Source organism: Theropithecus gelada, chromosome 11 (assembly GCF_003255815.1).
Source record: "Theropithecus gelada isolate Dixy chromosome 11, Tgel_1.0, whole genome shotgun sequence".
Lineage (NCBI taxonomy): Eukaryota > Metazoa > Chordata > Mammalia > Primates > Cercopithecidae > Theropithecus > Theropithecus gelada.
In genome coordinates, this window is record NC_037679.1 from 82,963,299 (window position 1) to 82,986,737 (window position 23,439).

Here is a 23,439-nt window from a genome sequence, read left to right on the forward strand (position 1 = left end):
AAAAAAAAAAAAAAAAAAAAAAGAAAACAGGGTTTGAAAGCAGAGAACCGGTCTGACCTCAAATTTACCAGGGTGGGATCTTTCCCCCACCCTAATAAGCCTGAGGGTACTGCAGGAGACCAGGGTGTATTTCAGTCCTTATCTCAACCGGATAAGACAGACACTCCCAGAGCTGCCATTTACAGACCTCCCCCCAGGAATGCATTCCTTCCCCAGGGTATTCCTTGCTGGAAAAAGAATTCAGTGATATCTCTCTTACTTGCACGTCTGTTTATAGGCTCTCCGCAAGAAGAAAAATATGGCTCTATTCTGCCCGATCCCACAGGCAGTCAGACCTTATGGTTATCTTCCCTTGTTCCCTGAAAATCACTGTTATTCTATTCTTTGTCAAGGTGCACTGATTTCATATTGTTCAAACACACATTTTACAATCAATTTGTACAATAGTGTTCCAGAGGTGACGTACATTCTCAGCTTATGAAGATAACAGGATTAAGAGATTAAAGTAAAGACAGGCATAAGAAATTATAAGAGCATTATTAGGGAAGTGATAAATGTCCATAAAATATTCACAATGTATGTTCAGAGATTGCAGTAAAGACAGGTGTAAGAAATTATGAAAGTATTACTTTTGGGAACTGATAAATGTCCATGAAATCTTCACAATTTATGTTGTTCTGCCACGGTTCCAGCTGGTCCCTCCGTTCAGGGTCCCTGACTTCCCGTGACACAGGGCAACAGACTACACCTCAGCCCTACACTTGGGGCTGTTTATACTGTGAAATCACCAAAAAAACCACAGAAGTGTGAAAAACATGACACCAAACAGACTCTGAAAAGGACGCTTGGTGATAGTCTGAGAGTGGAGATGGGAAGGGAGGGTGTCACCTTGTTGGACTTTACCTGGGAACCTGGGTGTCGGGTGCCTAAAATTTTTGGCTGCTGTGCACATGACTGAAAGTGCTCTGTGGATTGATTTGGGGCTGTTATTACAAGTAGGTGAATTTGTAATTACAGAATCCTCAAATAAGGAGGATTGACTGGTTTGAATTAATGAATGAACGCTTTGACAGTGTTTGAGCTGCCAAAGTTCTAGAAGTTCTACACACAGAAGTAACACTTACCCTTATTCATTCTTTGTAGGGGGAAGTCATAAAATGGTATGTCTTTTTAATATCCTTTTGGGGAGAGCAGATTGGCCACAAGGTTAAGAAGATTTGTGATTGGTAAGAAAAAGAAACATTTCATTTATGTCTTTATATTCAACCACCTCAAGTTTTCCTTCAACATACCTCTGGAGTCAGAAATAGAGTGGCTGCTAGTTTTTGTTATATGATTTCTTTGCTGCACTGTCAAGTTCTTAAACATTTAATTTGTCATCTCTCTTACCAATGCATTACTTAAAATAATTTAAAAGTTGAGACTGTGTTAATAATATTACTAGAATTGACTTTTTTCTTTGGGGATCAAGGCTTCAGATTGGTTGAAAAAGGAATGAAGTTTTCATATGTTGTGATTTCATGTTGCTTTGAGCTGCCCATTGGGCTTATCTGTTATCACTGAGCATGTGGCACCACTTCTATCCTGGGTACCCTGGGGCAGGGTGTGGCATGTGGTGAGTAGGGGTGCTCAGGGGCCTGTCTGGATGCATAGTCTCCCTGTGTCGCTCTCTCATTGGACTCACTTGGACAAGTGACCAAGCCTCAGTTTCTTCATCTGTAAAAGGGGAGAGTGATTGCTTTCTTATAGGTCTCGTAGGACTAAATGAGATGATCAGGTGAAAGATGTCAGGTCGACAAAAGCCATCAGTAATTTTGAGTTGTGGTACAACAATAATCTGTGACTTACTCCTGTCAGCAAATGGGAACATAAGCAAAAGCCAAACAAAGTCAGAAAACTCAAAAGAACACCCCTTTGCTTTCTTCCACCAATGGAGAACTCAGCTTGCCTTGTTTCTTGCAGGGTGGAGGGGGGTTTGGGTGTTTTCTATTTACTAGAATTTGGTTCTCAATTGGTGGAATAGAAAGTAAATTCAGGTGTCCCCTGGATAAGCCTTTTATTTTCATAGACAGATATTTGTTTTACTATCGATTAAAAAACTATACCCAGCTCAGCAAACCCATGATTTCACAGATATTGTTGCTTAGGATAAGGCTAGAATAGGTATTTAATTTTTCAGAGGCAGAACTTAAAGAAAAATAAAAGTATGGTGTTAACATATGAAGGTGGTCTGGGAATGACTGCAGTTTGGGGACACAGCTCGGCATTCCCCCATGCAGTCTGGGTGCCGAGTGGCCCTGAGAGGAGCCAGGGAGACTGCAGACTCTGTCAAAGGCAATTGCTAGGAAGCCAGAGCTCTTTTCTCCTTTTGTTTGTGTGTGTGTGTGTGTGTGTGTGTGTGTGTCTGTGTGTGTCTTTGTGTTTGTGTTTAAACCTGTTCAGTGATTCCAAGCCCAAGGATATTGTTGAATTTTAGGAAGCTGGAATTGGGAATGAGCTGCCAGGAATCATTGAGGGCAGGAGTGGAATTTGGATCCAACAGGGAGTTTGCTAAATTTGTCCCACTCAGCAGGTGGTTGTTGAGCATCTGTATGCATGGCCTGACCAAGGGCGGATGCCTGCGTCTGCACCTGTGTCTCCCAAATGACTGCTTTCATTTCGTTTTGCCAGAAGATGTGCCAGGGAGGTGAATGCGTTTAGTTCTAGTGTTGACAGATGTGAGAGCGTGTTCAACTCTGTCTTCCAGCTACCACTGCCATGTGTACCCCTATCCAAACACAGCCGAGGAGCGGAGGGAGATCCAGGAGGGGCTGAACACCCGCATTCAAGATCTCTACACTGTGAGTAAGCCGGGAGCGGATGCCTCCTTATCTGAGGGCTGCCAAACATTTACACATACATTTTCTCTGTTTTTTTAACATAGATAATATCGGTCATAGACAAATCAAGATGTTCTAGTGAGATTGGAATGTTGCTTCCCTCCCTCTTCCCCATGGAAGTTTTATTTTAGCAACATGTTAGGAACCTGAGTAGTAATGACATGGCTTTAAACAAATATTCTGTGGTCACCTTTGATATGTTGGATGGTAATTCTTTTTTCTTTTTGAGACGGTCTCGCTCTGTTGCCCAGCCTTTGAGTGCAGTGGCGTAATCTCAGCTCACTGCAACCTCTGCTTCCTGGGTTCAAGCAATCTCTGCCTCAGCCTCCCGAGTAGCCGGGATTACAGGCGTACATCACCATGCCTGGCCAATTGTGGTATTTTTAGTAGAGACAGAGTGTCACCACGTTGCCCAGGCTCGTCTCAAATTCCTGACCTCAAATGATTTGCCCACCTCAGCCTCCCAAAGTGCTGGGATTACAGACGTGCGCCACCACACTCAGCCTAGATTGTAATTCTTGTAATCTTTTTTTTTTTGAGGTGGAATCATGCCCTGTTGCCAGGCTGGAATGCTGTGGTGTAATCTCAGCTCACCGCAGTCTCTGCCTCCTGGGTTCAAGCAATTCTCCTGCCTCAGCCTCCCGAGCTGGGATTACAGGCATGTGCCACCAATCCCTGCTAAATTTTTTGTATTTTTAGTAGAGATGGGGTTTCATCATGTTGGCCAGGATGGTCTTGATCTCCTGACCTCGTGATGCACCTGCCTCGGCCTCCCAGAGTGCTGGAATTACAGGCATGAGCCACTGCCCCTGGTCTGGATTGTAATTCTTGATCACCCAAGACAAGCCAGCCCCAGTTAACATGGTGAGGGCATTATTTTACCAGCAGGATTTAAATTCATTTTTCTCCTGATGACAGTGAGGATTCTTGTTGCCAAGAAGTATCCTTCTGACTCAGTTAAGCGAGAGAGGATTTCTTGGCAGGGTGGGATGGGTGTTGGTGGCTCACAGGGTTGATGAGGCGAGGCCAAGCTTGGGAATGGGTAGGAACCCGGGGAGCTTGCTGGACCCTGGTAGACCACCATGCTGCTGCAGTGACGATGACATCTCACCATTTCCTGTGCCCCGGGGTCATGTTCTCCAGAGGCAACCTCCCAAAATAGGGCATCTGATTGACTGAGCTTAGATTTTTCTGCCCACCTCCGAGTGGTACTAGGGGCAGGGAGGAGAAGGAAGGAACGGCTCCCTTAGCTGCCACCAGGATAGGCAGATGCCTGGAATGATCCTCTGTCAATGGGGCAAAAGTCCTCTAAAGGAAGTCGGGTGCCAGGTGGACAAAAACCAAAACATGCCCATTCCACTGTTGTTCTTCCCTAGGTACTGCACAAAACCGAGGACTATTTGAGGCAAGTGCTATGTAAAGCTGCCGAGTCTGTCTACAGCCGTGTGATCCAGGTGAAGAAAATGAAGGCCATCTACCACATGCTGAACATGTGCAGCTTTGACGTGACCAACAAGTGCCTCATTGCCGAGGTCTGGTGTCCCGAGGCGGATCTGCAGGACCTGCGCCGGGCGCTGGAGGAGGGCTCGGTAAGGCTGCCTTCCTCTCCTCTGCCAGGAATAGAAGAGAGACTGATGGAACTGATAAATTCCGAGAAAAAAAAGAAAGGAGAATTTCATAGAGTAATGAGAATGCACTGTGTTGACTCTTCTTTTTTTTTTTTTTGAGACAGAGTCTCACTCCATTGCCCAGGCAGGAGTGCAGTGGCACCATCTCAGCTCACTGCAAGCTCCGCCCCCCAGGTTCATGCCATTCTCCTGCCTCAGCCTCCCAAGGAGCTGGGATTACAGGTGCCGACCACCACAGCCGGCTAATGTTTTGTATTTTTAGTAGAGACAGGGTTTCACTGTGTTAGCCAGGATGGTCTTCATCTCCTGACCTCATGATTCACCTGCCTCGGCCTCCCAGAATGCTGGGATTATAGGTGTGAGCCACCACACCCGGCCTTGTTTTTTTTTAAATATTAATTTAAAAAATTAAAATAGAGATGGGGTTTTACTCTGTTGCCGAGGCTGGTCTCAAACTTCTGGCCCCAAGGGATCCTCCTGCCTCAGCCTCCCAAAGTGCTGGGATTACAGGTGTGAGCCACTGTGCCCAGCCTTGGCTCTGTTTTGGAACTGAAATTATGGTGAGCTACTCATTCAAAGGTGTATGTGTGTACATGTGTTTTTACATTGCTTTTTTGAGTAAGTAATTCATTCACATGGTTTAAAAGTGAAAAGAAATAAAAGAGTATGAAAGACACAGTTCAGTGGCTTCCTCCCACCCCATAGCCTTACTTGTCCACTTCCTCTACTCAAAGATAACCATTACTTCAGTTCTGTTAGTTCTTTGAGTTTCTTAACCATAGATAAGCAGATATGAGTAGATATTATTTTTCTTTCTTTTTCTTCACAAAAGGGCGCTATTCATACTATTCTTTTCACTTAATAAAACTTCTCTATTTTTCTTTTAACTGTTTAATATTCTGTTGTGTGCATACCATGGTTTATTTAACCAGTTTTCTGGTCATTTAGGTAGTTTCCACTTTTACAGATAGCACTGTGATGTCAAATCTATTTGTAGGATAAATTCCCAGAAATGGAATTGCTGGACTGATGTTGATAGATGTTGTCAGCTATTGTATTTCTCTCATTATGAGTGAAGGGGAATACCTTTTTTTTGTTTAAGAACCCTTTGGCCGGGTGCAGTGGCTCACACCTGTAATCCCAGCACATTGGCAGGCCGAGGCAGCTGGATCACGAGGTCAGGAGATTGAGACCAGCCTGACCAACATGGTGAAACCCCATCTCTACTAAAAATACAAAATTAGCCAGCCGTGGTGGCACATGCTTGTATCATGCCTGTAATCCTAGCTACTCGGGAAGCTGAGGCAGGAGAATCGCTTGAACCCGGGAGGAAGAGGTTGCAGTGAGCCAAGATGGCGCCACTGCACTCCAGCCTGGGCAACAAGAGCAAAACTTTGTCTCAAAAAAAAAAAAGAGCCTTTTAAATTTTCTTTTTTTGGTGAACTGTCTGTTCATATTCTACAGCCATTTTCCATCATATGTTGGCCTTTTTCTTGCCAATTTCTGTTGGCTCCTGGTCTGTGACACCAGTAAGAATATTTTCCCCGGTTTGTCCCTCGTCTTTTGACCTAGGATGTTTCTATTTGTTTGTTTGTTTGTTTTGGCCATGCACAATATAGTTGAACTTATCCATCTTTGCTCTTACACCTTCCAGATGTTGAATCACAGGCTTTTCCCACTGCAAGATTCTAGTATAATTCTTCCATGTTCCTGCGAGGTTTTCTTCTACATTAAACTCGGTTTTTGGTCATGGAAAGAACAGGTTTACGTATTTCAAGTGACAGTTAAAGGAACACCTTTTTCATGAGTGTTTTGGTTATGTGACCTTGTCTCATTGCATAATTCTGTGATGATACAAATGTAAAATATAATGTCCATTATGACATCAACATGAATACCCAGTACTGAGAAAGACAGCAACACATAAATAGTATTTTGTTATTTAGAGTATGAACCACCTATTTGAGAGATAAACACAGATGATTCTTCTTTTACTGAGGTGACATGAGTTTGAGGGACATGACTAGTACTCCTGTTATATGTGGTATGTGTGCTGCTTTGTAACTTTCAAGGTGGCTGCATTCAATTCAGATCGAGCCCATGGTGCTGTTTCTCCATCTCCCGCGTGCACACGCGCTGGGGTCTCTTGATCGAGCCCATGGTGCTGTTTCTCCGTCTCCCGCGTGCACACGCACTGGGGTCTCTTGAGAGCTGTGTATTAAGGCCTCAGTGGCCACGTGGCCACCTCCCGCTGCATAGCTGTTCTTTGCTCTGCTTGTGCACTCCGACTCTTGGTTTCCCATCAAGGGTGCTAAGCTCTCAGCCCACCTCTTACTGCTCACAGTCGCCGTCTCTTCCCTTTCCTCATCTGTCCTGTCCTGTGTTATTTTTCTCCATACGTTTTTAGTTTTCTTGAAAAGGAGCTGGCTTTCGAAGATAAAAGCAGGTGACTGAGACATTCTCCAGTGTTGATGAAGCCTGGCTCATCACCTGCATCCCCACACCTCATGAATCTGGCTCTTCACGGTTGCCTTGGTAGTCAGCTCCTGTCTACATACAGGATGCCTTTTTTTCTGTTGCCAAGATTGAATTTGATCAGGCACACAGGGGACTCACATGCGGAACTCCTAATAGGCTGTGCCAGGCGGAAGAGGGGAGTCTCAGCCTCCAGTCTGCAGATCCCAGTTCTTGGGTTCATGTCTCTCTAGTCACTTGGCTGCCTGAAGCTCATTCCCTAGAGATGCCTCACAGAGGCTTGCGAGAATCGTATTCCCTGAATTCTCACATTGATCACAGTAGCTGTCTGCTGCTTTTTATAATTGGGAGTTAGTTTTTCTGGAAATAAAATTCTGGGCTCATTTTTTTTCCCCTTGAGTATCTTACACATGTTCTTCCATCTTGTTCTGGCACCATGCTCCCAACAAAAAGCCTGATGCTAATCTAATTTTCTTTTCCTTGTAATTCTTGTGCTTTTTAAGTTTAGTTTAGTTTTGTTTTGTCTTTAAAGACTAGTGATTTTCAGCCTGGGCAACATGGTTAAACCCCATCTCTACAAAAAAACTTAAAAATGAGCCAGATGTGGTGATGCACCTGTAATCTCAGCTACTCTGGAGGGTGGGGTGGGAGGATTGCTTGAGCCTGGGAGGTTGAGGCTGTATTGCGCTCTAGCCTGAGCAACAGAGCCAGACCTTGTCTCAAAACAAAAAACAAAACAAAAAACCAAAAAACAATGATTTTACAGAATGTGTCTCTCTCTCTCTCTCTCTCTCTTTTTTGGAGATAGAGTCTGGCTCTTTCACCCAGGCTGGAGTACAGTGGCATGATACTGGCTCACTGCAACCTCTGCCTCCCAGGTTCAAGTGATTCTCATGCAGTGAGAATTCAAATGATTCTCAGCCTCTCAAGTAGCTGGGTCTGGAGGTCTGCACTGCCATGCCTGGCTAATTTGTGTGTGTGAATTTTTAGCAGAGATGGGATTTCATCATGTTGGACGGGCTGGTCTCGAACTCCTGATCCCAAGTGATCCACCTGCCTTGACCTTCCAAAATGCTGGGATTACAGGCATGAGCCATCGCGCCTGGCCCAGAATGTGTCTCTTAATGTGGTCTTTCTGTATGTTCTTTCAATATATAGTCTTTGGTGGTGGTTTTGTTAATTTCATAAACGTTCTCCTGAATTGTAGTTTCTGGTATTTGCTCTACTGTCTTGCTTTGGTTTTCTTCTTTTAGGACCTCCTGTCATCTTTCAGTGGAACCTTCTTTGCTTATCTTCAGTATCTGTCACTTTCCCTTGAATCCTTTTTGTCTTTTGTTCCTTCTTTTTGATTTGTAAGATTTCCCCTCTGTGCCTTCTGTTTCTCTTAACAGCAGTATGAGGAAGGGTTCTTCACTTTTGTGTTCCTTCTGGTTTTGTCTTATTTCTGAAATTTTTTTTTCTCTTTTTCCTAGTTCCTTCTTGAGTTCTGTTACCTCATTCCTGAGTCTTTTAAAATCTGATTCCTGGTGCTTTTTCCTGTCTTGTATTATTTTCTTAATTCTTTTAACTCCTTTTGAATCAGTCAGTTACACTGGTTTTATCTGTCTTGTGGACCTTCTTTCTGGCGTCTTCTCACTGTCTGTGGGGTGGTATTCTACTCCCTGGCTTTTTTCTTCTTATGACCTTATAAGATTGATTGATAATGAAAACATTTTTAAAGTAACGTAAAACAGGTTATTGCCAAAATAGCAGATTTTCCAGTCAAAATAAGCCTCTTTTTATTTTATTTTTTTTTGTTTTTGAGAAGGAGTCTCACTCTGTCACCCAGGCTGGAGTACAGTGGAGTGATCTCAGCTCACTGCAACCTCTGCCTCCCGGGTTCAAGCAATTCTCGTGCCTCAGCCTCCCAAGTAGCTGGGATTACATGTGCGCACCACCACGCCTGTCTAGTTTTTGTATTTTTAGTAAAGATTAGCCTGACTAACATGGTGAAATCCCGTCTCTACTAAAAATACAAAAAGTAGTCAGATGTGGTGGTGTGCTGCACACATGTAATCCCAGCTACCTGGGAGGCTGAGACACGAGAATCGCATGAACCTGGGAGGCAGAGGTTGCAGTGAGCCAAGATCATGCCACTGCACTCCAACCTTTGTGACAGAGCAAGACTCCTTCTCAAAAAAAAAATAAAATAAAATAAAAAGAGACTTATTTTGACCGGAAAATCTGCTATTCTGGCAATAACCTGTTTTACCTTATTTTAAAAGTATTTTCATTATAAATCAATATAATGCGTTTCAGAAGAATTGTAAACACTGATGGATAAAGTTATATTTATGATTTTGCCATACTAGAATTCATGTGACATTCTGGTTTATTCTTGCCTTTCTCATTTTTTTATTAAGTATATTGCAGTTGCCTCAAACTTCCTCTTTCTTCACCGTTTTTAAGAGATAAAGTACTCAGTGTCAGTTTTCTGTCGGTGACTGAGCCAATTCCATACCCATGTGCCCCGCATTCCCCAGCCCCCATTCACTTCTGGCCCATTCAGTCCTGCTCTCCCCCTTCCTTCTTGGAGACCACAGCCCCCAAGTGCCACCCTCCTCAAGCCCCTGCTTCCTCACAGACGGGCTTTTCCCCCAGCCCCTCTCGCTGCTCTTGACCCTGTTGAGTGGAGATTAATCCTGTACCAAAGCTACACACAGAGCGTTGCAAAAGCAGTAACCCAAGGCTGGGTGCGGTGGCTCACACCTGTAATCCCAGCACACTGGGAGGCCAAGGCAGGTGGATCACCTGAGGTTGGGAGTTCGAGACTAACCTGACCAACATGGAGAAACCCCAAAAAATACAAAATTAGCTGGTGTGGTGGTGGGCCCCTGTAATCCAGCTACTCAGGAAGCTGAGGCAGGAGAATCACTTGAACCCAGGAAGCAGAGGTTGCGGTGAGCCAAGATCGTACCATTGCACTCCAGCCTGGGCAACAAGAGTGAAACTCCGTCTCAAAAATAAAAACAAAGCAGTAACCCAGATTTGTTGAATATGGATAGTAATTTTCTTCTTGGATAGTAATTTTTTTCCTTTCCTTGTTTATGTGGAAGAGAGAGAGTGGTGCTACAATCCCCTCATTCATGAACATAATCCCCACGAAAGAAACACCCCCCACTCGAATCCGCACCAACAAGTTCACCGAGGGATTTCAGAACATCGTGGATGCTTATGGAGTAGGAAGCTACAGAGAAGTCAATCCAGGTTGGAAGTCTGATTCGTAAATACCCATATTTCCAATGGCATTGCCGCATTCTTGCGCTAAGAATGGAATAGATATTTGGAAAAAGAGGCTGATCGCTACTTTTTTGCTATCTTATTTAAAACTATAAGGTTTTAAATGTAACCACACAATCCTATCTTGGGAATTCTGGAGAAAGTCCAGATCGTTGTGTATCATTGTGTTTGAATGAACTCAGATTTTCCATATTTGCTGTGAATCAGAGATCTCTTTTCCTTTTTTCTGCAGCTCTCTTTACCATCATCACCTTCCCGTTTTTATTTGCTGTGATGTTTGGAGACTTCGGACATGGCTTTGTGATGTTTTTATTTGCCCTTTTGTTGGTGTTAAATGAAAATCATCCCAGACTAAATCAGTCACAAGAGGTAAAAATATAAACACTCCAGCTCGTATATCTGGTTGGGTGGCATTAGCAGTGACCGAAAGAGACACACCCCTTAGATGTTCGCTGTAGGCTGTGGCTGTACTGGGCAGGTGTGTGGCCTGTCAGCTGTGGCTGACAGGGATGTCTGCGGGGCCAGGCTGTTTTCTGAGAAGCCGCGGGAGGAGTGGTGAGGGTGGTTCCCACACCGACAGCTGTCACATGGACACCCTCCAGTAACCATATTCTGATCCTCCCGCCTTGCCCTTCACAGATCATGAGGATGTTCTTTAATGGCCGGTACATCCTCCTGCTGATGGGGCTGTTCTCGGTGTACACCGGCCTCATCTACAATGACTGTTTCTCAAAGTCAGTCAACCTGTTCGGCTCTGGGTGGAACGTGTCTGCCATGTACACCTCCAGCCACCCCCCCGCAGAACGTAAGAAGATGGTGCTTTGGAAGTAAGTGTCCCATAGCTGGTGATGCTCTGGGTGGGAAGCATGTTTCCTAGACCTTCCTCCTCCCTGGTCAGCCTCCTCACTCTGCTTTTTGTTACAGTGACAGCGTCGTCAGGCACAACAGCATTTTGCAGTTGGATCCAAGCGTTCCTGGAGTGTTCCAAGGCCCTTATCCCCTTGGCATTGATCCTGTGAGTGCACCGCACTCTGTCATTGTCTCTGGGTGCTCTGTGGTGCCACTTAGCTTCGGGCGCCACGAGGTTCTCTAGACTGTTGAGCAGGGTTCACGCTGCACCAAGGGGGAGGTGCGCATTAGCCCCTGTGCATCCCAGTCCCGGACATTGGGTGGGGAGGCCAGGAGCTGGGGTCCCTTGGTTTGGGAAGGTGAGGTCAGAGGAAGTCCTCAGAGAGCCAGGACTGTGTTCTGTCATGTGTCCTACCTATTTTCCTCTGGCGAAAAATGGCACTTCAGTAGCCCCGAAATGTGTGCCATTTCCTACATTTCTTCCTTGTATATGTGAACTTTTAAAAACCCTTGATCTGGAAAGAAGTAGTATGGAATGTTAGAGCTGAAAGGAAGCGTAAGGTTATTGTAGAGCTTACTGGGGTAGTTGTTTGGAATGGGAGAAGTGTTAGTAGAAAGAAAATGGAGAAGTACTCAGGCCTGTATTTCCAGCACTTTGGGAGGCCGAGGCGGGCAGATCACGAGGTCAGGAGATCGAGACCATCCTGGCTAACACGGTGAAACCCTGTCTCTACTAAAAATACAAAAAATTAGCTGGGCGTGGTGGTGGGCGCCTGTAGTCCCAGCTACTTGGGAGGCTGAGGCAGGAGAATGGCGTGAACCTGGGAGGCGGAGCTTGCAGTGAGCTGAGATCCGGCCACTGCACTCCAGCCTGGGCAACAGAGCGAGACTCCGTCTCAAAAAGTAAATAAATAAATAAATAAATAAAACAGAAAATGGAGAAGTAGCCGCAGGGTGCCAGGACCCCCAGCCCCTTCTAGGGCTCAGCGGCAGTGGCTGAGGCATCGGACCTCAGGGCTGGGTGGGGTTTTTCTGGGCTGTCAGGAGTCTTTCTGGAGAATCAAAAGAATGACTCAGAAACCATCTCAAAATTAGTTTGTGGATGTAATTGTGTACAGTCATTGGGCAAAGAAAGTCTAGCATTCCTTAACCTGGGCTCTCCAAGGAGGCAGTATCTCTTAGTGTGTTCTGTTTATTCTTACCTCTGATCATGATTAGTATAATTTCATGTTGTAGCATTAAGTCTTAATGTAACTGAAAACTTGGAAACACAGCTACAACAGTTTCTTTAAGACACAGTATTTTGGAGCCAAATTCAGTGATAACTTGTAGCTTTGTGTTAAGGAAAGAAATGTTTCTGAATAAGGGAACCAAGGAACAAAGTTTGAGTGAGTTTTTTTTTTTTTTTTTTGAGAGGCGTTGGAGGAAATTGGGATATGGTTTTGTCTTTCTGTTTTAACTTAATTTTAAACTAGGCATTACATTCATTTAGTTCAAAAGTAAACCAATGTATGTACATTACATATATAAAATGCATACTTTAAAATAATATATAAAAGTATATATAATATAAATATATCAGCGAAGTTGACTGGCCTCCTAGTTCTCAGCCCTGAATACTTCATTCTAAAATCTTACTTTTCCAAGGGCAAAATGAGATAATTCAGGGCTAGGAACTGGGAGACTAGAAGTTTTAAAATTACCTGGGAGTGGTGGTGCGCGCCTGTGGTCCCAGCTTGTCGGAAGGCTGAGGTGGGAAGATTGCTTGAGTCCAGGAGGTCAAGGCTGCAGTGAGCCGTGATTGCTCCACTGTACTGTAGCCCTAGGTGACAGGGAGACCCCTTATCTTAAAGAAAAAAAAAAAAAAAAAAAGGCCGGGCGCAGTGGCTCACACTTGTAATCCCAGCACTTTGGGAGGCCAAGGCAGGAGGATCACCTGAGGTCAGGTGTTTGAGACTAGCCTGGCCAACATGGCAAAACCCTGTCTCTACTAAAAATACAGACATTAGCCAGGCATGCTGGTCCAGCTACTCAGGAGGCTGAGGCAGGAGAATTGCTTGAACCCGGGAGGTGGAGGTTGCAGTGAGCCGAGATTGCGCCACTGCATTCCAGCCTGGGTGACAGAGTGAGACTCCTCAAAAATAAAAAAATAAAAAAAAGATTCTGTTTTAATAGGCCCTGTTTCCCTTTTCCTAACCCACCTGAAGAGCAGGTTGTAGGAATTCATTTTCAGACAGTAAGAGAAGCAGTCAGTGAGTGAGGAGGTTGTGGGGACTCAGACCAGCCAGGGGCACCCTGGGGAGGTCAGCCATGGCCTGGAGTCCCTCTTGGCACATCTTGGCTTGGCCACTTGCAGCATTTCTGATTTCATTGTATTCACAGCTAAACTTTATGACAAAATAGACATATAGGAGCATGTACGGCACATGTATATAAATGTGTGATGACACATGTATGTCTCCTGCCCACGTAGAGGGGACATAACCCAGGACCTTGAAAGTGTCCTGACCCTTCCAGTCTCTGAGCTGTGTGTGACTTTCCCTAGCCTTGCCTTTTGTCAAGACTTCCCAGGCACATCTCCCTAAGTGCTATGTGGTTCCATCTGGCATCCTTTGGCATTAACAGTGATAAAATTGTTTTCTAACTGTCTGTGGCCCTGGTTTAAGGAAATCAATGGTTCTCAGATTGAAAGCATCAAAAGAAAAGCCTGAATGTTGTTTCCTTCTTAAACTTAGAGCCACCTTTCGAGTTAAGACAGGGACTTTCTTGAGTGTCACCTGTTGAAGGAAGTTAAAGATTCTGTTTTGTTTTGTTTGGTTTGGTTTTAGATTTGGAACTTGGCCACAAATCGCCTCACTTTTCTAAACTCTTTCAAAATGAAAATGTCTGTGATTTTAGGAATCATTCACATGACTTTTGGAGTCATTCTGGGAATATTTAACCACTTGTAAGTACAGATTTTTTTTTTAAGCAATATTTATAAACCAAACTTGGCATTTCTTCAGTTTTGCTTCTTGTTGGTGACTGTATTTATTGGGTAAGGGGCAGCCAATATGATGTTGTATTTACATGATTCTGTTGTGGCTGTTTAGATTTTCTGTGGTTTCAGCAATTCATTCATTCAGCAAATATGTATTTATCGAGCGCATAGTAGTGCCAAGTGCTATTTTAGGCACTCGGGGTTCAGCAGTGAGGAGGGCAGAAAAAATTTATTGCCCCAGTGGAGCTTCCATTCAAGTGGGGGAGACATCTGACATGTGCATTCATGTCGATTTCCAGAAGGGATGCTTGTCATATTCCGTTTTTATTTTACCAATAAAAAATCTTTTTGTTTTTACTTTATTAGAGCTAGTATATGAAGAGTAAGAGATGGTGTCATTTTTCTCTAACTAGACCTGTTCATTCTCATCTGTAAACATAATTTGTATAATTTGATGTTGTAGCTTTAAGTCACTATAACTGGAGTCTTAAAAAACTTTTATAACAATGTAAGATACAGCATTTTGGAGCCAGATTCACTAATATTGTGTAGCCTTACTTTAAGGAAGAAAATGTTTCTGAATTAGGGAACCAAGGAAGAAAATTTGAGTGAGATTTGACCCCCAAAACTGTAGTCATTTTGGCCGACCTCACATCTCTTCCTCGTAGATGTATCTGGATACTCAGATGTATCTGGAGTCATCATATGAGAAATGGTGTTATTCTGAAATTCGCTTTATGTTTAGTTGTAGAGAGTTAAATGTACTCTTTTTAACGTAGGCTGATCTTGTTCATGGGTTGATTGATTCCTTTTCTTTTCTAGGCACTTCAGGAAGAAGTTCAACATTTACCTGGTTTCCATCCCAGAACTTCTCTTCATGCTCTGTATCTTTGGATACCTTATATTTATGATTTTCTACAAGTGGCTGGTTTTTTCAGCAGAAACCTCCAGAGTTGCTCCCAGCATTCTGATTGAATTTATTAACATGTTTTTATTCCCAACCAGTAAAACAAATGGTCTTTACACAGGGCAGGTGAGTCATCTTCCCACTCTCATGAACTTAACGAAAGTATTCCCAATAGCCTTTTATTCTGAGCAGTAGAAGTGTCGGGGTGATCTCCACAGACTCCCAGGAGCCTGGGAAGGCTGCTTCTGTCTCTGCGTGTGTCATCACTGGAGGATGCCAGTCCAGCTCGACTGCTGTGTGCAGGCTCTGGTCAGGCAGCATGACCAAACTCGCTGCCATTCAGTAGCCATCAGAATGAGTAGGAAGAGGCCGGGCACAGTGGCTCGTTTCTGTAATCCCAGCACTTTGGGAGGCCAAGGCTGGTGAATTGCTTGAGCCTGTGAGTTCAAGACCAGCCTGGGCAACACAGCAAGACCTCATCTCTACAAAAAATACCAAAATTTGCCAGGCGTGGTGGCTGTACCTGTAGTCCCAGCTACTTGGGAAGCTGAGGCAGGAGGATCACTTGAGCCCAGGAGGTCGAGGCTGCAGTGAACCATAACTGCTCTGCTTCACTCCAGCCTGGGTGACAGAGCAAGACCTTGTCTCAACTAAAACCAAAAGCAAAAAAACCCCGAAACCAACAGAACTGGTGGGAAGAAAATGCATTACCGGAGGGTTTCCCGAGGGCTGCCCAGTCCCCCCATTTAGAAGGGACCACCTGGGTCACAGCACATGGACCCTTTCGAAAAATGAGCTTTCCTCTCACTGTACATTTGTGTGATGTCACAGTGGGCTCTCAGGGTTCCCTGCTCTGCTTGAGGCCCCACTCTGCCATTTCCTCAGGATGGAACTTGGAGCAGATGACTAACTTCTCTCTGCCTCTGTTTCCTCATCTGTAAAGTGGGACTAAAAATAGGAGCTGGTTCATGGTGTAGCGCACATGTGTCCAAAGTGCGTACGAACGCACTTGCACAAGCCAGCTACTCAGTAAATGTCAGCGTTTGCCATAGTTCTTACCCACCTTACATTGAAGGTCTTTCTGCTCTGAGTGCCACGGCACCTCCTGCCCGTGGATGCTGGCCCAGACACAGCTCACCACGTTGTCCAGTGTCTGTGAGGACATCTGGGAAACCCTCCCAGTCGGTAGTGTCCGAGCCTGTGTTCCTCCTGAGCCGTGTTTTGGTTCTTCATCTTGTTAATCTGTGAATGGAGCATTTGGTTTTGTTTTTCACATTCTATTGGGTGCTGGAAAGTTTTAAGTCGGATTTGAAGCGCAACTTACATAACTTTGGCCTCGTTGACGAGATGCATATTTGCGTTCTCTTTGAACTTTTCAAGTTTCTGCTTTTTTTTTTGTTTCTCTTGTTTATGATTTTTAAGAATTGTATTTTATCATTATTTTGTTGAAGCTTTGTACGATGGCATAGACACCACAGATAAAAGCAAGGGCGTTCAGTGGGCATAGGCACTGTGGACAGAAACATCAGTGAAGGGCAGCTCCCTTGATTCAGTACCTGCCGCACACCTGAAAGTGTGCTTTCTTTACCTAGTGTTTCTTAGTTCTCACAACAGCCCCAGGAGGTAGGTGGTGTCGTCCCCTGTTACTGGTGATAACCAGTGGCTCAGGGCAGTCCTGGTCACTCAGCGGTCTGTAGGGCCAGGCTGGTAACCTAGGTCAGCCTGGCTCCAGCCTAGGACTTCTGATGTGGCTCTGCCTGTGGCCGCCACCTCTCGGCTTTTCGAGAGGCTCATCGTGTTGATGTTGTGTAGATAATACAGCCCTGTGCCTGAGTAGCACACAGAGCTCTCGGGACCTGTTTTTGATGAGGGGCAGCCATAGAGAGTGATAAGCTTGGACAGCACAGTGTCCCGTCCAGACCCTGGAAAGCCATGCGGACTGCCGTGGCTGTGTAAGCCTGAGTGAGTTTTGCTCTTGATTTAGCTTTAAGTAACTATAAATCTTGGTTTTTCTAAGGAAGTTTTTTTGGTTTTGTTCTGAATTCTCTTCCACGATTTTCTGTGTGTGGAGGTAAATCCACTTGCTTCACACTCAGGAGTCCTCAAACAGTCTTTATAATCATCAAATAACAGGAAAACAGAACCAAAAATATAAAAAATATTCTGCTTGTGCTATGCTTTCTCATTTACAGTGTTTCCAGAAAATGATTAGTTGGAGTTTGACTTTATTTACAATTTTTGTAAAGCTTCCTTGCTGGTCTGAAACAAAATAATACTTTACCACAGGGTCATTAATGTTATGCATCAGTTCTAGAATTCAGCTGTGAGTTTAGGAAAAGAAAACCCACTGGCAAGTGTAGCTGGCTGGCATTTATTTAATGTTCCTCGCGTGGAGACATTGTTTGATCTTTACTGATTTCATCGTGTGCTACTGACACCGCGAGCGTGCGTTCACGTTGTAATCGAGTTTCTCACCTTCTGCACAAACAGGAGTATGTCCAGAGAGTGCTGCTGGTTGTCACAGCATTGTCTGTCCCGGTCCTCTTCTTGGGAAAGCCACTGTTTTTGTTGTGGCTTCACAATGGGCGTAGTTGCTTCGGGGTGAACCGGGTAAGTGCCGGTTTGGATGCATGCTTGTAAAGTGTGAGCAAAGTCTGCTTTCAGTTATACAAGGATTGGTGTAGAAAACACCCCTGGAGGGTTCCTTGTCTTGATTTAAAAGCCAAAGCTTCCTTTATTTAAAACATTGACGTTGGCTGGGCATGGTAGCTCACACCTGTAATCCCAGCACTTTGGGAGGCCAAAGCGGGCAGATCACTTGAGCCCAGGAGTTTGAGACTAGCCTGGGCAACATGGCGAAACCCTGTCTCTACCAAAAATACAAAAATAAGCCAGTGTGGTGGTGTGCACCTATAGTCCCAGGTACTCAGGAGGCTGAGGTGGGAGATTGCTTGAGCCTGGCAGGCAGAGGTTGCAGTGAGCTGTGATCATGCCACTGCACTCCAGCCTGGGCAGCAGAGCAAGACTCTTGTCTCAAAATAAATAAGTAAATAAAACATTGATGTTGAAAGAGCCTGCTGTGTCCAGGGCCTGTGGAGACAGGCCCTGCTGGCATGAACTACAGGCTTATTAGGAGTTTAACTCAATCCTTCAATTCAGATGGGCATAATTAAAATGCCTTTTTCCATATTCTTCTTAATTTCTTCTTTAAGATTTTCTTTTTTCTTTTTCCTTTTTTTTTTTGAGACTGGAGTCTTCCTCTGTTGCCCAGGCTGGAGTGCAGTGGCACTATCTCAGCTTACTGCAACGTCTGCCTCCTGGGTTCAAGCAATTCTCTTGCCTCAGCCCTTGAGTAGGGGGACTACAGGCACCCACCACCACGCCCTGCTAATTTTTGTATTTTTAGTAAAAGACGGGGTTTTTCTGTGTTGCACAGGCTAGTCTCGAATCCCTGACCTCAGGTTATTCACCTGCCTCGGCCTCCCAAAGTGCTGTGATTACAGGTGTGAGCCACTGCACCTGGCCTAAAGAACTTTTTTATTCTTAAAGAGCTGAATCATTAAGAGAAACAAAGAAACTATAAATAAAGTTTTGTTTTGTCGCAACCTTGTGGTTTTACAGGCACTGACTCTGTGCTCTTTTGGTTGTTAGAGTGGTTACACACTTATAAGGAAAGAGAGTGAGGAAGAAGTTTCATTGCTGGGAAACCAAGATGTGGAAGAGGGAAATCACCAGGTGGAAGATGGATGTAGGGAAATGGCGTGTGAAGAGGTAAATCTTTTCAACTGCTATTGATAGATAAGTAACCAAGCTTCCATAGAGATGATCATGTTAAGATAATATTTAATCATCTTAAAAAATGGCTAAGGAAATGGGACTTCCAGCCTCCAGAACTATGAGAAACCAGTTTCCATTGTTGAAGCCAACCAGGCGGTGGTTAGGGTTCGAGTGAAGGTTAGCGCTTTCCAAATGCTGTTTGATGATAGAGTTGGTGGCATTATATGTGAGTTCGGGTCATTTTGTCCTTTTCCTTCTCCAGTGGGATTTCTGCTGTTATATTACCAGTTATGACTGGAGTGACTTAAGGTGCCATGAACATTGCTTTCAGAAGTTTCTTGTGTCAGTCAGAACTTTTCCATAGTTGGAAGAAATAGAGACCCAGTTTTTTCTGATTGCAAAGGGATTTTTACTGGCTCATGGCAGGACAGAGGTAGAGTTGGTTTCAGGATGATTACAGTTTTTGGGTCTCCAATTCCAAGAGGCCTTGGTTGGCTTTTTTTCTTTGTAAGTTTTCTTTATATTGTGAAGTCAGTTGGCCCCATGATGCTAGAACCATGGTCACAAGTTGCCCTGGGCTTATTTTTTCAGTTTTTCCATCAGCGAGCAAAGCGCCCTTACCAGCTTGTTACTCTTAGGAAAAAATCCCCACATACTTGCTGTCCCTGCACCAGTGACTGCCGCCTCAGTCCCCTGCACCAGTGACTGCTGTCTTAGTCCCCTGGGGCTGCCATAACAAAATACCACAGACTGGGTGGCTTCAATAAGAGACTTTTTCTCACAGCTCTGGAGGCTGGCAGGCCCGGACTCAGATGCTGGCAGGCTGCTTTCCCCGAGGCCTCCCTGCTCGCTTGCTGTGTGTCGGCCCAGGGCCTGTCCTCTGTGCCTGTGCCCCTGCTTTTCCTGCTCTTCCCAGAAGACAGCAGTCACAGTGGGTCAGGGCCCACCTCCTGACCTCACTCAACCTTGATTACCTCCTCAAAGGTTCTGTCTTCAAATACAGTCACATTGCAGTTAGAGCTTCAGCATAAGACTTTTGGGGACATAATTCAGAGCAACTGTGGTTGGGGATATAAGGCTGGACAGGCAAGTAGTAGCTCCCCACAAAGAAGAGAGGTGCAGTCCCGGGCAGACAGAGCAGAGCACGGCCTCTGCTTTCTTTTCTTGGAAACTTTACTTTGACCATTTAGGGAGGACCAAACAAAATTTCATATAATGAGCATTTTGTAATTATTATGTAATTTCATGTTTTAATTCGGGACAATTAATAATTAAGTTCAAGCATCACAGAGAAACAAAAGCAGAGCTGGAAAGCGCATCCGAGTCACCTTGCCTGGTGTTTTGCAGCCCTTTTCCTATCAGGGACCCCTTGCATAGTTTTCCCTGGTTGGCTCTACTTAGAATGCCCACATCTAGTGAATCGCCTTCTACTCTTGCGGTTGGTGAATACCTATTTTATCAGTAGAGGTTTCATAATTACTGAGACCTGCCCAGGAATCCCATTTGTATAGCAGCTGTGGCCGTGGCAGTTCCTCTGGTCTACCCTCTTGGTTTACACACGGGAGTCTGAGGCATGGGGTGGGAGTGGGACTGATGAAGGTGGGGATTTGGGGTGGTAAAGTCTGGTCCTGGAGCTGGGTAGTGGCAGAGTGATGGACAGAGTGCAAGTCTTGGGTTTCTGTTCCTCACGCTCCAGCGTGTTCTCACCAGCATCCAGCCAGCAGCTCTTTCATTGTAATCCTTGAAGTGGAACCCACTTGGCATGTAGAAGTACACATGTAACATCATGACTCTAACATATGTTGTGTGATCTCTCTCAGTTTAATTTTGGAGAAATATTAATGACCCAAGTAATCCATTCCATTGAGTACTGCCTGGGATGCATCTCCAACACCGCCTCCTACCTGAGGCTCTGGGCGCTCAGCCTGGCTCATGCACGTAAGTTCCTGCTTAGACCTGCAGTTCCCAACGCCCTGTAGTGCCAGCAGACTCAGGGGGCACTGTGGGATATTTTAACTTGGTAACTAATAGTCATAGCACCATCTTTCAGCTGCCATGTGAACTTATACTATTCACTACTTAATACACAGCTCTCTTGGCTATTTCTTTTGGCTGAGGGGTGCTGTGGAAAAATCACAGAGGGGGTCTCTCTGAGGCTGGTCTGGCTTCAGAGGCTGCCCAATTAAAAAAAAAAATCACTGAGACACAAGGGGCTTTGAGAACTGAGATGGCTTGGGAGCCTCTGGTGTAAACACTTGCTGCTGTTGCCATTCCTGTTTCTGTTAGTAGTTATTTTATTCAGTGCTGCCTTACCAGGTGTGAATATCTGTTTATTTCAAGCAAGTCCTGCCACAGCACTCATGGGTAGCTCTGATCACAGGAGTCCTCCCTTTGTACGATTCCAATAATGCACACATGTTAGTTTCCAGAGTGTAATTAACACCTGTTCCCCAGCAGCATGGTTCCAATTTCAGTCACCACAGTAACTAGCTGTGTAGGTAAGTGCAGGTGCATTTACCACCCTATGTGCAGCGGGTGTTGTGATGAAGATGCTGATGACCCACCAGTGGTGCTCGGCAATGTTTCAGGACACTGAAGGGTGCAGAGGGTGCAGTGTTGCAAGTGGGTTCAAACTTAGAAAATAATAGGACAGGCCGGGTGCGGTGGCTCACACCTGTAATCTCAGCACTTTGGGAGGCCGAGGCAGGTGGATCACCTGAAGTCAGGAGTTTGACACCAGCCTGGCCAGCGTGGCAAAAGCCCATCTCTACTAAAAATACAAAAAGTAGCTGGGCATGGTGGCGGGTGCCTGTAGTCCCAGCGACTTGGGAGGCTGAGGCAAGAGAATTGCGTGAACTTAGGAGGCGGAGGTTGCAGTGAGCCAAGATCACGTCACTGCCTTCCGGCCTGGGTGACAGAGCGAGACTCTGTCTCAAAAAAAAAAAGTTAAAGGAAAAAAAAATAGGACAATTTGGCAAGTATTAGGAAAGATGCTTGCTCTGGATCAGGTCACCCAGCTTGCCAAGTTACGCAACAGGAACCAAGCACTGTTCAAACTACCCTAATAAACTGGTTTTTTGGGTTTTTTGGTTTTTTTTTTTAAATAACAGACAAAAGACTTTAATACCTAGTGCTTCTAATGTTTTAAAGATATATTTACCATTTTTTCATTTCCCTATAGTTTTTGTTAAAACATTAAAAACTCTTCTATTGGCCGGGTGCGGTGGCTCATGCCTGTAATCCCAGCACTTTGGGAGGCCTCGGCGGGCGGATCACAAGGTCAGGAGATTTTAAGACCATCCTGGCTAACACGGTGAAACCCCGTCTCTACTAAAAATACAAAAAATTAGCTGGGCATGGTGGCGGGCGCCTGTAGTCCCCGTTACTTGGGAAGCTGAGGCAGGAGAATGGCGTGAACTCGGGAGGCAGAGCTTGCAGTGAGCCGAGATCGTGCCACTGCACTCCAGCCTGGGCGACAGAGCAAGACTCCGTCTCAAAAAAAACAAAAAACAAAAAACAACTCTCTCATTGTTGGCCAACAATATAGCCAACAATAAGAGAGTTTTTAATGTTTTAACACAAATTTTAAAGGCCACAGAACAAACCTTTTCCCCCATGGATTAGTTAGGGATGCTTCGGATGGGTTTGATTGCAAGGTCTCTTTTGTGCTTCTGCAGTACTGTGCAAAGCAAGCACTGCCTGTGCTTGTGGAACCACTGGACAAGAGAGTGTCTTTTTTTTTTTTTTTTTAATTAAAAAAATGCTCATGTTTTTATAAGCATAGCCGAAGGCCTGGAATTGTATGGCTGGAGGGGCCCTGTGGTCGTTCATCTCCATTTTGCAGAGGTGGTGGCAGAAGCCCGCTGAGTGTTGGCGCTTTACTCACGGCCATCCAGTTGGTCCCTCAGTGGCAGAACCAGGTCTGGGAGCCTGTTTCTGGCTGCCTGGTCCAGTGCTGCTTTGGGAGGTCACTAACCCAAACCTAGTCTGGGGCAAGACCTCCCTTTGGGAGATGCCTCTGATGTTTTTGGAGCACCAGGTCTTCCTTAGTGTTTGAGACAGTGTCAGAGCTGACTGGCTTTCCCATGAGAAGCAGTTGGGTCTCTGTTACCTGTGTGTCTATTATTTTATGGGATGATAGTTCAGAGCTGTCAGAGGGAAACAGTCCAGGGAGCTCCCAGGGGGACCCACTGTACGTAAGCGGGCGTGACCTGTGCGGGCTGCACTCCTTTGCAGAGCTGTCTGATGTCCTGTGGGCCATGCTGATGCGCGTGGGCCTCCGCGTCGACACCACCTATGGCGTCTTGCTGCTGCTCCCGGTTATCGCGCTCTTTGCAGTTCTGACCATTTTCATCCTTCTGATCATGGAAGGGCTTTCTGCGTTTCTTCACGCCATACGCCTCCACTGGTGAGTTTGAAACCTAGCCTTGGAACTGTTATTTAAAAAACATACCCGCCCCCCGCCCACCGCCCCGCCCCTCCGAATATACACAGCCCTGCAAAATCTAATGCTGAATTTAGGCCTGTTCTTCCCTTCCTACCACTGGGATCTGTGTTCATATCCTCTGAGTTAAAATTGTATTTTGGGCCGGGTGTGGTGACTCATGTGGGTAATCCTGGCACTTTGGGAGGCCAAGGCAGGTGGATCACCTGAGGTCAGGAGTT

At 45.2% G+C, this 23,439-nt stretch overlaps 1 protein-coding gene across 1 annotated transcript in view; it reads left to right on the plus strand.

The window, feature by feature from the left end:
- ATP6V0A2 (ATPase H+ transporting V0 subunit a2) overlaps positions 1 to 23,439 on the plus strand; it is a 55,182-nt gene that overhangs the window by 29,170 nt on the left and 2,573 nt on the right. Inside the window, exons 7-19 of the mRNA XM_025403721.1 lie at positions 1,144 to 1,226; positions 2,747 to 2,840; positions 4,256 to 4,468; positions 10,078 to 10,228; positions 10,494 to 10,630; positions 10,901 to 11,088; positions 11,186 to 11,276; positions 13,939 to 14,057; positions 14,913 to 15,123; positions 17,488 to 17,607; positions 18,649 to 18,768; positions 20,595 to 20,712; positions 23,011 to 23,182. Of these exons, the coding sequence (XP_025259506.1) occupies positions 1,144 to 1,226; positions 2,747 to 2,840; positions 4,256 to 4,468; positions 10,078 to 10,228; positions 10,494 to 10,630; positions 10,901 to 11,088; positions 11,186 to 11,276; positions 13,939 to 14,057; positions 14,913 to 15,123; positions 17,488 to 17,607; positions 18,649 to 18,768; positions 20,595 to 20,712; positions 23,011 to 23,182 (1,817 nt within the window). The remainder of the gene's footprint in view (positions 1 to 1,143; positions 1,227 to 2,746; positions 2,841 to 4,255; positions 4,469 to 10,077; positions 10,229 to 10,493; positions 10,631 to 10,900; positions 11,089 to 11,185; positions 11,277 to 13,938; positions 14,058 to 14,912; positions 15,124 to 17,487; positions 17,608 to 18,648; positions 18,769 to 20,594; positions 20,713 to 23,010; positions 23,183 to 23,439) is intronic.